The sequence below is a fragment of the Cyanistes caeruleus genome, chromosome Z (assembly GCF_971803275.1).
Source record: "Cyanistes caeruleus chromosome Z, bCyaCae1.hap1.1, whole genome shotgun sequence".
In the NCBI taxonomy this organism is placed as follows: Eukaryota; Metazoa; Chordata; class Aves; order Passeriformes; family Paridae; genus Cyanistes; species Cyanistes caeruleus.
Genome location: NC_141732.1, coordinates 653010 through 668239, shown reverse-complemented (window position 1 = coordinate 668239; position 15230 = coordinate 653010). Strand labels below are relative to the sequence as shown.

Below are 15230 nucleotides of genomic sequence, written 5' to 3'. Positions count from 1 at the left end.
TCAAGAATTCATTTTCAATTTATGGTGCTGCTTCCCCAGTACAATAAGATGTTATCATGAGAACAGAGTTTTCAGTGGAGCTCAATCTCTCAGTCCTCTGGAATTTCTTCTTTCCCTCTCTCCTAGTCTCAAAGCTACAATATAGAACATAAAACCAGCAGGGGAGCAAAATTTAATAAACAAAGACATAAATGAATGGAGGGGTGGGAAAGAAGAGCACTTTCCTAGACACAGGTCTTTCCTTCTTGTCTGCTGCTCTGGTACTGCGCTACTGAGAACAGACAAGTGAGCATGGAGAGAGCTGTTTCATAGTACTGCAAAGGAAACATGACTGGACAAGTGTGAATTGGAATTTCTACCCAATTTTCAGAATTTCTGGGTTCCTAATGGGAACCAAATCAAGTGAGACAACTTGAGTAGGGACTTGTTAAGTTCTTGCAAACTATCACTGCATGACAAGAGGAACAATTTCAGTAGTTCTGCAATTCATGCAGGTAAAAGTAACAGATAACCAGGCAACTGAAAAATTAAAGGCACTCAGAAGTTCAGAAAGCATTTTTTAGACTTTAAAGGTCCTTTGGCTACACAGGAAAATAACTCCACTGAAAACTCTGATCTCAGACAAACACACAGGCCAGATGTGAGGGACAATAACGCTCCCACTACTTTCTAACAAACTCTCAGAGTCAGGGCAGCCTACAAAATACAGAAAATAATAAAACTACTACATCATAATAGTAACTAATATAATAAAACCAATGAAACTAACTAGACTCAGTTTCACTCAGAGTCAGCTGCACTTTCAGGTTGTTAATGCTGTGATACGATTTTTCAAACTTTGGGAAACACCTTGTATACTTAATCAGAATTTTAAAGCACAGAAACATCACTGCTGGTCTCAGGACTCAGGCTCAGGGGCCTGGCCCTCAAGTGCTTCAAAACAAAGAACAGCATTTTAACTGAGCACCCAGCTGGGGTAATTAAGGTGATTTTTAAGGGGTTTATTTGCGCGGCGAGCGTGGCTGTGCGTGGGCTGGGGCGAGGGCAGAGCACGGGGAGGGGGCTGGCTCTGCTGGGGCACTCACTCCAGGAAGCACAGCCACTCCGTGCTGCAGTCAAGGACCAGCTGCTCCCGGAGCCGCTGCAGGACACGGTAATTTTCCGTGATGAACGGCGAGTGGAAGCGGCTGACGGCCTTCGTGCTGCGGAAAGAAGGGCTCGCTGGAAATCAAGGTTACCGGGCAATCAGCTGCATCATCCACATGCAAAATTGGGCTCATTTTCTTAAATCTCAATGGGTGTTCTCGAAAAAACGTGGCTGCATTGTGCTAGCACAGCCCAGAGATTGGGTGACCTCTGTTGTGAATGAAGTGGTGTCTCAGGGCAGCGGTGCCCACTCGGGGGGCTCTGGATGCTGCGCACAGCGCGCCGCGATCGCCCAGGCTCCCGCACTCCACACAACTGCTCACCAACACCTGCACAAGTGCATGACTGCTCCGTACACAAACAACTTGACAAAAACAAATCTGCTGGTAAAGAGGGAAACTTCATGACAAGCCTGAAATAAACACAGCTAATGCAGATTGTTTTGCTCGTTTTCACTTGAGATACTTGCTGTTTATTTATGTATTTTCATTAAGGACTCAATTTGGCATATCCAGGCATTCTTTTACAGAATCCAGATTAGTTGTAATTTGTTCACCATGTTAATTCTGTCTCATCTGTGCACTTCTGAGTATTAAACAAAGTTTAATTAAAAGAGAATTGAGTGTTAATTCTTGCGTAAGTGAACAGAGCATCACAACAGAGTTCAGCTTGATGAGAGATGTCTGCTCTCACACATTACACACTGGGGCTTTTACATGGTCACTGTGACTTGCAGGTATTCAAACCATTCTAATCATAATTCAAGTGACTGAAAGGAAAAAAAAAAAAGCCAACTGCGTAAATCAGTCCATCTCTATTCCACCTGCTGGAAAATTATCCAAAATCAAGCTTAAATTACACCAAGCACCAAAGCAAGAAGAACTGGTCTGTATGAGTAAATAAAATGGCATTTTAAATGCACTGAATTCACCGAGATGTATAAGCAGATGTTTGCACAGCTACTTTAATCTTTCTGAATAAAACAGTAACAATCAAAATTATATGAAGGATTTTCAAGCTACAGGCACAACTGAATTTAGGCCATAGATCTGACACCACCAGTACATGCACCTTGAAGGATTGGGAGAGTAATTCAGTGCCCTGAGGGTAAAAACAAATCTTGTAAAAAATCCATTTTTCTCAATTTTGTTTGTTTGGTTGTTGTTTTTTTGTTTTTTTTTTTCCTTTTAAACAATAGATTTACAACTTGGTTTGGTTTTCAGCTAAAAAAAAACCAAAACCAACAAACCTTAACAGACAGGACAATGAGAATGTATGTAAAACTGCAATACCAAAATACCTCTTGATTTTTTTTCTATATTAAAACAGAACAAACTTCAAAGGTATTTTACATACCTACTGACCATAACCCAGTCAGATGGCACAGATGACTTATGGGAATTCTTGACTTCTATCAAAAACTGAAATAACAGAAATGTAATGTTACACATGAAGGGAAGTCAGGGAATCAGAATCATCATTTATCTGCAAGCATCAGAGGAAAACCACATTCAGCCTGAAGAGAACGAGCAGACCGGAGGGGAATGTTCTTTTCTCCCCCAAAAAAGCTGGGGTTATGACATACATAACCCTTCTGCACCTGCAGAACTTGGCTCCAGGTCTGAGTGGGCTCAGGGTCAGACAAGGAGGCACAGGGAGCACCAGCAGCAGTGTCAAGATGCTCAGTGCAGTGAAATTTACGTGACGTGTTTATTTTATATGATTCATGTCAGCTATCTTTGTAACAATAGCCTGAGGTCCTGGATGTCAGAGAGCTGAGGCATTCTCACGTCACAGAATTCAGCTGGAAAACAAATTTCCTGCAGAGATTAGGTTAACACAGAACCTGACCACATTTACGGAAAGCCACAGGACCCGTGTCTGGCAAAACTTCTCCATTGTAGCTAATAAGATTTAGCCAGAAACTTCCAGGGGAGCCAGCAATCATCCTCAAGAACAAACAAGGATAACAATCCCGACACAAGAACAGAGCAAGGACAGGGTGCACTAACTCTTAATTCACCCAAAACACTTCCAAGATATTTCTCTGCTGTGAAGGAGCATTTGAATTTTACATCTATCAGGGTGCTACAAGAACGTAAGAGGAATATACCATACAGATCTAAGGAAGAAAGAGCTCAAATCAAATAAATTCCTGTTCTAGTCCTGTGTTCTATTCCTCCCATACAATTGAGTTTCCATTACTTCCATTCCTCTGGCACCTTCCTTTTCCTCACTGGCCGTATTCTCTGACCCCTCTCTGCTGCCTCTTTTGGTGTCTGCTAAACATTCACCAGATGTCATGAAGTAAGAGCTATCCCCAGCCTCTGCAGCTCCTTTCATCAAGGCACCCAGACATATCTCTGTCTGCAGAGGGTTCTGAGCCGTGCCCTGCCACAAAGGCCTCTTCCCTGAAATGTGTGCAGTGCCTGCTGCCTCTGAAACCACTTTTCACTACTTCCTCGGATGCTCCTCTCTTTGATCAGCTCCTCTCTTTTCCTTTGCTTCACACAGATGGCAGCTATTAACCCAGGTTCTCTGAGAGAAACCTTTCACATCCTGCTCTTCCCTGCCCCAGACAATACTCAAACACACTTTTCCACTTTTCCCTTGGATTTCAGCCTCCGTGCTGACAGCCCACCCGACTCCTGGGCTGTGTGTTTCCTGTTCTCAGAGTCACACTCAACAGGAACATCCACTTCAGGTCTTTATCAAAGGCTGCTGTCTCTAATTCATCCCTTCCCTCATTTTCAGCAGTGTCTGTTTGCTCCCTCCTGTGTCTCTTAGATCTTTCTCAGCTTCCAAAGAGCCCCAGGGCAAATTCCAGCCCCTTCCCGCCCTGTCCTCACCCACTCCTCTCTTCTGCTCACAACTCTCACTCCCAGCTCCCTCCTTTCCCCAGTTTTCTGCAGTTTTTACCAGTTTCCTGCTCTCAGTTCCAGAGGACAACGCTGAGCAGTGCTACCTCACTGCTCCTTTCAGTTTCCCCACAAACGTGGCAGGGTCTGTTGTCTCTGTTTTTTACCACTGAACCTCTCAGCTGGCTGGATCACGTCCTGCCCACACTTGTACAGCATCCACAAACAAAAGTTCCAGTCCAGAACACCATTTCTGAGAATTGGAAGTAAAACAACACTTATCAGTCTTTAAAACTGTTCCCTCTTCTCTCCCATCTTTCAAATTACAGTCTGACTCAGTACTTAGAAACCCTTTCAACCATTCTTCAAATTAACCAAATGCTGTGCTTCCTGGTTCTCTGAGAGTATTCCAAGTACTTAATAGCCACACAATTAACCTTGGAAGTATGTGTTTTTACGAAGGCAGAAAAGCAAAGCATTACTGAACCAAATTCAACTGCACTAATGTGTTTCTATTATTTAAGTCACCGAAGTGACTGACTTAACAAATAAAGGAGTCACACGGCAAAGAAAGCTGCTCTTCAAAGTTGTACAGAAGATTATAGTCAAATGCCCTCATGAGGCAGCACACTCAGTGAACAGAGCTCCAGCTAGGTCCTGCTTTTAAGCTATTTTCTAGGCAAGGATGGGTACAGTCATACATAATAAACCCCACAGTACCTCTTGACCCGAAACTGTAACATACTCTGCAGAAGGGCTCTTAATCTGTTTACGAATATCCGGCAGATGCAATTGGATTTTAGAAAGCACGTCCTGGATCTCCTCCTTTTTCTTTCGGATGGCAGGGAAGGCTGTGAGGTCCTTGAACAACTGTGTTTTATCTCCAGTCCTGCCCATAAGAAACGTAAGACAAAACAGTGGTACAAAGAGAGAGATGTATACCTCAGTTCTACCAGCAGCATCTGTATATTTTGTGTTTTTTATCTGTTTGGACATCAGCTTAATTCCCTTCTGAATAGAGATTTTCAGGTGCTGGGTCACAGTACAGCCCACTTACTGAAAGCTGCTGTACTCAGGACAGGAGCAGAAAGGCACTTTGTGGACAGAGCACCCCAACTGCTGACAACACCTTCACCGCAGTTAAATGTGGAACTTTAGGTAATTTCTGCCCACCATGAACACAGATTTTCCACGCATCCAGAATTCAGACAAATTTGGGTACATTTCTGTAAGTGTTGCATGGGAAAATTCCCCCCTGAAGGCCCTTATCAAAGCAGAATGCCATCAGGACTTTCCCAGAGCAGCTTCCTCCTTTTGTCCAGAGAAGATAACTTCTAAGCACATGCAAAACAATGCCCTTTTCTAATTTCAGTGCCAGAAAAAATGACAGAACTGTTTTGGCAGCACTTGCTTGTTTCAGGATTGAAACCTGAAACAAGCAATGCCATTCAAATGGTTGAAACTGGGAAGCTGAACTAGCAATTAAAAATACAGCTGTCAACAAAAATAACAAAAATTTAACTTACCCAAGTATAAGGCAAACAACAAAAAGCAGTGTGATCAGCCCTAAGTTAATTGCAATATAACTTTGCATTTTAGAGCCAATACAGAACTCTGCAAGTTAATTATATAATTAGCTTGAAAACCAATATGTGGAGAGCAAGTAATTAGCCAACTGAAACTATTACAACATGGAAGTAATAAAAAAGTCTAATATTCTACTTACTCCACTACCCCTTTGCCTGCAAAAGGAGCTGGAGCTGGAGCCAGTGGCAAGGCAGGTAACACAGAGCTGTGCTTTGGCTGTGCACTCTGTCGTCGTTGGGATTACATAAGTGACAGCAAAGATGCCATTTTAAAGTACAATACTAATTTTTAGAAACGATTTTGTGCTAATTAGACTAGTTTCCATGGGGATGGAAGGCAAAAAAAAAAGAAAAAGAGAAAAGAAAAAGAGGAAGATCACTAGTAGCCAGCAGCTGATTGTGAAGACTGTCAGTGTTATGTGATGCCTACAGAAAATTTTAACGTTGACAGTTTCAAAAACACAAATCCTAAAATCTCAAACTCCCTGAAAAAAAACCCCAAAACCAACCCCAAACTGGAGCAAAGGGATAATTTTGAGAACAATTACAGGATTCTATTCACATCTGACAACAAAAGTGACATGTGATGGTCTGTGCACAAGTGTGTGTGTGCATAGAGGGATGTGAGTAGAAGCCATGATTTTGATGAATGAAATGTTTTTGAGTAAAAATAACACTACCCCATACATTTCAGGTATATAAAGGCCAGGAAGTAAGTTGGCTTCATGATTCTGAATAAATGTAAATACAACACACCCATTCTACAGATGATTTCTACCTTGTATACTATCCCAGACATCGTTAGTGCAGTGAGAGAAGAAAGCACCCCAGGTTTGGAACCTACCTACAGTAAATCTGGTATAATTTAGATACAGTCTGTTTTGGCACAAACTGTCACAACTATAATTGGGCACCAGGCATCAGCAGAAATCTCATAATCCCACCATGCCAATGAGCAGAGGAAATCCTTCTGCCCTTCTCAGCTTCTAAATTTATACACCTTGGGTCCCTGTCTCTAAAGCAGAAGCAAATAAAATAAAGTTCTAGGCTTTGATTCTTAGATTTATTTTTACATCTGGAAAAGATAAAAAACGTTTCATAAATAAAGTGGATGTTTATCTTCAGTGTGTTCTCAATATAAAAGTTAAGGCTGTGCCACCCCCATATAACAAACACACTAAACTTTTTGCCACAACCTCAGCAAAGAATCCATGGGTAACAGTGGAGGCAGCAGTTCTTCAGAACAAACAGTACACAGCAAATAATTTAAAGATATTCTCCAATATAATGCATATTAATTCAAATTTAGCATCTTTTTCCTCTGCCTTTTTTTCTTCAAGGACCAACACTGGACATAATTAAGTCAAAAAAGGGCAGAGAGCTCTGATAAATTCCCAAAAAAGTAATGGAAGGCATATTGCTGACAGCAGAGCTGCCCCTCTGCTGAAGGTCAAGTCTCTCTCCAAAACGAAGAGCTTCTCTTAAAAAAACAAAATTAAAAACCTGTTAAACAAATTAACATAATCCAAAATGTATTTTCCTATAAATTCATCACCCAAAACAGGGGAGAAACTTGCAAAAAATCATTCAGCCTGAGGCAGACACCACCAGGCAAAATACTCCTTCACCTAGTTTAACTTTAAAAATAAAATGTAAGCCATAGGTAACAACAACCTCTGCTTTAACTAAAAGGAACTGTACACAGGTAAATATGGAATAAAAAATATAAAACTGAGGTGCACTAAACCAAGATGCAAAATTTGCATAACTGAACACATTTACTCAGAAAGCCTATCAGGCATTGAAGAATCGTGTCTTTTCTCTACTTACCTGGCTGCTTCTTCATTAAGGACCTTTAAATACTGTTTTACTGGGGAGAGAAGGTCTGGGATTTCCAGCAGTGCGTTTTTTAACAGAGGAGATCTCACGTGGGAATGTATGACTGGGACAAAAGCTTGAATTTCCAAGTCCAGACGAGACAGGGTGCTGACTATCAAGAAGAACTCCTGGGTAGAGCACTGAGAAGGGAAGCAAAGTCTGAATCATTACAAGGCATTATATTTTCACTAACAGCTTCTTTGGCTTTTTCAAAATGTGACAGAATGCAAATAAAATGTATGGACAGTAAGAGAGCTGCACCATCTTGCCCCATTAACTAGGGGGTCAATTAATCACACCAATTGTCTCAAGGACCTTGTCCTCAGGAATTTGTCAAGAGCTGATCCCCAGAGTTCTGCTGGGGCAGAAGGAGACACAGAAAAAGGGGCAAACAGCAAACAAAGCAGGCTGGGTGACACATCCTGTGCACCCCGTGCTGCCCGGGCAGGAAGAGCCTGGGAGCAGGAACACAGAGGAAGGAGAAGAGGAAACACAGAGAAAGGGAAACACAGCACCCTGTCTTTGAAGTGCTTGCAGCCACTGACAGCTTGGGCTCTGTCTGGCTGCTGCCAGCCCTGCCTGAGGAGGGACAGAGGACAACCAGTCCACTCCTCATCCTCCACCCTGTCCTCACCACAAGCGAAGACGCTCCCAGCTGGTTCAGGCACTTCTCCAGGGTGTTCTCCAGAAGGGAACATGCCACACTGGGGCACAGGAGCACTGCCAGAGCCTCACGTGTGACGTTCACAGGGCAGCAGCAGCAGCACGCTGGCTCCCTCCAAGCAGCTTCTCCCCAGGAGCTTCCAAAGAGCATCTCCTGTCCCCTTCTGAACCACCTGTGTTACCTGTGATGTGCTCCAAGCACCTTGCTGCTGGGTGTGGGATGCTCCCCAGTGCCAGCACAGTTTGTGCCCTTCAGCTGCTCCTCAGGAAGGGCTCTCCAGGCAGTCGCCACCCCTCCTGGAGCAATTCCCTCTGCACACTCCCAACCCCCAGCTGCCCCAGGCGCTCACCAAGGAGGCAATGCTGGCTTTGAAATGCTCTGTGCAGCTCTGGCTTTGCATTTGTGCTGCACCTCAGCTGCACAGCACATGGAAACCCACTCCTGTGGACACCCACTGCTCCCAAACCTCGCTGAATTCAGTCCCACTCCCAGCACATTCCCACTTCACAAAGTTTGGAAAAGGCTGTCCATAAATAATTATGCTGGTATTTTTCATCTTTTACTGATCTGTGGGAACACTCCTCCTTTAGCCTTCTGAAATTCTCCTATCAGCCAACTGACAATGCTGAAAGAAAACCAGTTTATTTTCCTCACATGAGGATGCAAGGAAGGCAGTAGGATATATAATAATCTTTGTCTACCACATCCTTCTGTTCTGCCTTCTTTGTTTGTTTGTTTTTTGTTTTCCCTCTTCTACCACAGCAATCTGGAATTTGATTTCTGGACAGGACTATATGGTGACCAGCACAACACTGCTCACAGAAGAGGGAGGCTACAGTGAATCATCATTTCATAGAACACATCTACATTTTATTTTGTCATCCTTTGTCTTTCAATTTCTCCCCCAAAAATAATTTTTTATTTCTCTCCCTTCCCACACTCAAATGCAAGAATAAGGGAATTCTCTCATTTATTACACTGCAGTTATTCCCAAGGAATGTCTGTACCCAGACACAGAATCAAGTATCAGCCAAAGTGCAATTTAACCACAGTTAGGGATTCAGGAATGCCACAGACACTGCACCCTGAATGTTTCTGGAAAACCTGAGCTCACCTATTTCACACAACCACGGAGTTCTGTGGGACAGAGGAGACCCATTAGGAGGTCTCCCTGCAAATGCTCCATTTTTTTCCTGTGTTATTTTCTTTTTGTCTGCTCTCAGGCCCCTGCATTCCAAGACGCTGTGTGCTTACCACTAATCCATAATGCAACAACTATCATCGTGTGAAAGTGTTATCAGACATCACAATTTTCCTTTCCATTAAATTAACCCAAACATCTCTAGTTTTACTCTTTTGTATTACACTAACTGAACTGCTTCTCTGCTATTAACACCCTTCAAATATGTCTAAGCTTTCTGCTCTCCTTTAATCATCAATTTAACAATAAAAAAAGTCTTTAAGTCTCATTTCATACATTATCCATTATGCTGCCTCATGAAAACTGGGTTTCCTCTGCACTAGCTGCAATTTATCATCATCATTCTGATAATCTGGGACAAAAGACAACAAAATTAAACAAAATAGTAAAGGAGTAAATCTGTCAATGGTGTTTGAAGCCAAAGCTCAGAGGAAAGGCCTGAAACTATAAACAAATGATACATCCTTGGCTTGGACTCCAAGTCAAATAAAACCCTTTCTGCCTGCTTGCATCACCCTCACCATCCACATCCATGAAGGTGAGGATGAAATCCTGCTGGAGTTGTCCAGAGGGTGCCCAGGAGTGCCTGGGGGCAGCAGGGGCTCACAGGGAGCAGTGCCCAGACAGGAGAAGGAGCAGGGATGCACACCCAGAGACACACCAGCCCCACAGGGGGTTCTTGGGCTGGGGGTTAGCTGCTCTTTTCCTGAAGCAGGGAATAACCAGGGCTCTGGCCAGGCTCTGGCAGTGTTTGGGGTGCAGCTGAGAACACCTGGCTGAGGTGTTTGCCAACAAGGGCTGTCGGGCTGCTGCAGCTCAGCCTGCACTAAGAGAAGAAAGATGGATTTCAAGGCACCTAAAACAACCCTTGAAGTTATGACATTTGTCAGAAAATGGTTAATAAACATGCTTAATTCCTCACAGCAACTCTGATGGCCTACAGGACACTGTAAGAGTCACCTAGTGAATTAAAACCTGTTTGATTCTGTGACTGCAGACCTTTGGAGAAAGGGAAATCCACCATTTTTCACTGGAAACACCCTTACTAAAGGTGTCCCCAAGAATGGGGGTGAACATAGCTCTTTTGTGCTTATTCAGAGCATTCCCATTTCCCCTCGTTCCATTTTAGTCACACTGCAGGACTTTGCATCTAAAAATTCATGTCTCCCCTGCAGAAATAATTTACTAAGCAAACAGATAACTCGGAACACATCCAAATAACTCTGAAAATCTGGGCTCCATTACAGGGGGGCTGGTTCCACTCCAGTCCTAGGTAACCTCACAAAAGATACATAATGTGTTATGAATTAGAAGCTTTTAAAATACAGTAAAAATTGTTTACATAAAGCAGGATTAACAGTCTTGCATTCACAGAAGATGCTCATAAGCTTATCCAATGCTATTTCTGAAGTCTGCTTTTGAGATTACACCAATGATAGCCATAACTTCTCTGGCACTGGAGAAATAACCTCGGAGTTGACAGCGATGCCAAACAATAGTTTCAACCAGCAGCTTCTCAAACTGTCCTGAAAATGGATGCAGGAAAGATCACGGAGATCTAACACCCCCTCAGCAACACTGACAGCAATCCAGCCCTGTTTGCATTACTGAAATTGTTTCCAACAGAGACCCACAGCTAAAGGCCACTAACCACTTGCTCCAAGTCAAAAGCATTTCAAATTTAAAGACAAAAAAGAAAGAAAGGTGTCTAAATGGAGTATACACTTATCACTCCTTTCAAATTGTAATACCCACCTTTATCTCTTTAACAGAGGGAGCAGACTTTGGTTTGGCAAAAATGAGGTATTTAATTTTAAGATTATTAAGTCCCCTTGTTATGACTTTATAATAATCAGCTTAAAGGGGAACAGTTTGCTCAAATCAGCATTTAGCATTGCAAGCCTAAAAATATCTATGATGCAGACTCTTTAAAAGATTAAAAGTGTAGTATAAGCAAGATGTGCATGATATTACCACAGTAGGAAAAAAAAGTAAAACATTCAAGGTATATGTTAGCTGAAGTCAAAGGATTATCATATGGGGAAAATGTATTTAAAATATCCTATACAAATAGTAACTAAAGTCCTGGGTATATGTATCAAGTATTCATTTCACACAAGAAAAAATGTGAAATGAAAACGAAAACATTTTTCTCTGAATCTTCTGAAAATCACACCCTCCTTGATGAAGTATCAAAAGTACCTTCCAGGGAAGGACAGACAATTTGAACACTCGGCACCCAGCTGAGCTGCACCCCTGTCCTCTGAGGAGCCTGAGCTGCCCCAGAAAGAGCCAAACACACAGTGAGAGTGGGAAGTGCCTCGGGGGGCAGAGAGACAGCAAACAGCCCCTGGCAGCACCTGCACCTGCTCAGGTGAGCAGCCTGGCACGGGCAGGGGGCCCCAGATCCACAGCTGAGCTGGGGTCCCACCTGTGGGGAGCCTGGGGCAGAGCAAACTGAAATGTTGTGCTGGTAAGGTTTGATTACTGCTCTCCCTCCTTAGGTAAACAGATCCCCTTTAATCTGTTTTGTACATTTAATGGCCAATTGTTATGATAATTCCTTTGGTGGCTGTGCTTTAGTCAAAAATAATGTTTATTGAGCGAAGGGTACAAATAAGATAAACACTTACGAGTTGAGCCTGTGTAAATATTTATCTTTTGGAAGACACTGAAAACACAGGCGTGAAAACAGCAAGAAACATCAGGTTGGCCCTGTAGGACACATTTCTAAAAGTACAAATGGCATGTTTACTCTGTACTGGTTTTAAAACCCACTCGAACATCGGTCAGTGACCCTCTTTTGCCACACTCCAAGGCAAGGCTGACCAGTCTCCACTTCAACTGAGGCAAAAAGGAGTAGGGTCCTGGCACTTGTATTTCCACTGATGCCAGAAGGAAATGTCTGTGGTGCACACTGTGCTGGGTGCTCTGGTGATTCTCCTCAATCTGCTGCTGGAGAACTCCGAGCACCACCCCTGCCACCGAGGCCTGACTGCACCAGCTCCAGGCACTACTGAGACAGAACTCATTAAAATTCCCTGTCTCTCAGACTCCTCTGTATCAGCCTCTGAGTGCTACCCAGAAACCTTCAAACCTGTCATCTCCAGCCACCCTTCTGCTCCCAGAGAGAGGAGTGACCCCCTCTGCAGTGGAGAGCATTTCTGCCTGGCGAGGTGTCAAGTGCTGGACCTGCAGAAACTGAGAACAGCAACCAGTCCTTATGAAGTAATTCCTCTCTCCATGGCAACTGCAATATTGCTCTTGTCTCCTTACCCACTCCCACAGTCCTTTTGCAGGCTGGGGCAAAACCACAGCTGAACTGTGACCCCCAAGGCAACACCTAATTCCCACTGTAAAAATACTGTTCTAATTCCAGACTGCTTATACCTGGGGTAAATCAGAAACGGGTCTTGGTGCTTTGAGGCCATGGGAGTTTGTGGAGGGCCAGGTTAACAATTGCCAGCTTGAGTTATGCTATCAAATATGACTTCTTAAAAAAAAAAAAGAAAAAAAAAAAGGAGTAATTCAGACCAGGAAAACAGCAATGTCCTTGACCACAGGAGTTCCCATCAGCATGCTCTGCCTTACAGGCCATTGTTCTGCCTTCATTTTCTTCTGTCTTCTCCAGAGATTGCTGGTGCACAATGAAATTTCTGACACTGAGCTAACAAGCACATTCCCTCAGTGAAGCCATCAGCCTGCTCCACTCAGAGCCTTGGATCCCTTAATGGAATGAAATGGCACTGGATCCCCATGGAGCACGAGGGAGAGGGACATCTGGAATTAACAGAACTGGGAAGGGTTCTGTGGTGGGAACTGAAATGGCTGCATTCACTGGAGGTGGGGGAAAACAAAAAAATCCATGAAACCCAGTTACTGCATGCTCTTGAATACGTGTGTGCTTTGCTGGGACCTTTCCTCAGGCTCCATACTCACTGTTGAGGCATCAGAATCAGTTTCCCAGAGTTTGCTTTTGATTCTTTGATGGAAGCAGACCCTGTGTCTCAGGGACACTGCCATCTCCTCAAAGTCCTAAAGGTTTTCAGGGATTTCTCAGTGCTTCAGAGGTCCTCTCCACAGTGCTCTCAAACCCAGGCTTTGACCAGGGGAAGCAAATCCATCAAATGAAGCATGTGCTTAGAGCTTTTCCCCCTCATTTACCATTTTTAGGGATTCTGCTGGAGCCATTTCCCCTCTCCTGCAGCTTCCTAACAACATCTGACTCACTAAACACACATCCTCATGCTACAGTGGCTGCTGTTCAGACAAACTGCATCGTCACCTCATCTCAAAAACCACAGGAAAACCCAGGGTCTCTGCATGGCTCCACCTGAAACTGAGCTTAAAGCTGGGAAAGGCAAGCAGTTCTACAGCAGGGAGGAATATCTGAAGAAATAAGTGCATACAGAAAATAAAACAAAACCAAACCAACCAAAGCAAAGAAATCCCACAGGGCAGCAGCGGAGCAGTTCCAGGATACTGTGAAATGCAGATACATTCCTAGAAACAGTACTATGTATGCAACCTGAAATGAGTTAAACCATTAAAAAGTGAATTATCTAATTCCTGGGCAGCTGTTTGGACAAAGAAACCCAACAGCTGTACCGTGTGAATATGGTACACGTTAGAGGATGGGCAAAGTGTTTTTTCACAACCATCCTTATGGCTGGACCTCTGTATCCACACACTGAAACACACAAGCCTTTCCAAGAGCCAAACATTGCAGCACTTCAGGGCTTTAAAAGTTGTACAATAACCAAGATTCAGATTTTCAGAGACAGGAAAACTTCATGCTCTAACATCCAAGGAATTTCAGCTTTGCTCTTGTTCTACCCATCTATTCCTTCATCTAAAACAAACTGTCTAAACCTCTAAGTAGAACAGTGAAATAAATGAACATGAAGTACTCCACAGGTGCCACTGGCACATTAATCTTCTGCAACTAAGAGCTGGCAGTGTCTCATCACTTGTAAGTAATTCTTATTTAAATGTGGATGTGAGGTCCAAACTAGGGAATTTATAAACAAACCAACATTCACTTGCAAACAGCTAACTACAGCCAAGTGGTTCCACTTGCACGTGTGATTTCAGATAAGCATATGGAATGCAAAGCTTTGGTTTAAAGGCAAATAACAAGTCATGGCAAAAGGGCCTATTGCACCATCCTGCCTCACTGAATCCAGACACTAAATCAGGAGTACTGCAGATGTTTTCCTGTTATCACTAGCAGCCCAAAGCATGTGCTTCAGAACCCTACCCAGACCTTTCTTCTATCAGCATATCACTGATCACACAAAGATTTCACCACATCTGATTTTTATAAACCCACATCCCTTTAATATGTCACCCTCAGTCCTGCTAAGCAGAAAATGTTTTTAAACAAACATGCAAAAGCAAAGGAAGTTCACTGAGGCAGAATGATGCTGTTTAGAAAACAATGACTTAGTGTAATGATGGGTATACCTTCTTGTGGAAAACGCTGCAGAGGCCTCTCTCTAAATCTGGCAGCTTACAAAGAAGATTTTCAATCTGACCAAACACACTGGATTCTGACAGTAGAATTTCAGACACAGCATCAAGCCGGGCATTTATTTCACTGTAAAAGAAGAAGATCAATAATTAAAACTTGCATTTCTCAGAGGGGAAGGGGGAGGCAGTGAACCTCTTCCTTTGGTTTGTTTTGGGTTGATTTGTTTCAGCCTTTGACTAATGCCACATCCTCACGAGTAGATTAGTAAAAGAACTGAGGAATGCAGAGAACCTTGGGATTTCACCCCAAACAAAAGCCAGACCCTGGCCATGAGCTCATTCTCCCCTGTGTGTGCTCACAACACACACCACAGTGCCCAATTCTGTGCATGCTCCTGGCAGTAGTAGCACGAGTAACACTGAAT

At 43.3% G+C, this 15230-nt stretch overlaps 1 protein-coding gene across 5 annotated transcripts in view; it reads right to left on the bottom strand.

Annotated features, from left to right (window-relative positions):
* Positions 1-15230, bottom strand: part of MSH3 (mutS homolog 3) — an 86204-nt gene that overhangs the window by 23350 nt on the left and 47624 nt on the right. For 3 of the 5 annotated variants that reach the window (XM_086868831.1, XM_086868833.1, XM_086868832.1), the window contains exons 13-17: positions 14800-14932; positions 7421-7608; positions 4725-4893; positions 2503-2567; positions 1086-1202 (exon numbers count right to left, since the gene is read on the bottom strand). In XM_086868831.1, coding sequence (XP_086724957.1) covers positions 1086-1202; positions 2503-2567; positions 4725-4893; positions 7421-7608; positions 14800-14932 — 672 coding nt within the window. The remainder of the gene's footprint in view (positions 1-1085; positions 1203-2502; positions 2568-4724; positions 4894-7420; positions 7609-14799; positions 14933-15230) is intronic. The other 2 variants (XM_086868834.1, XM_086868836.1) reach the window with 1 other exon arrangement.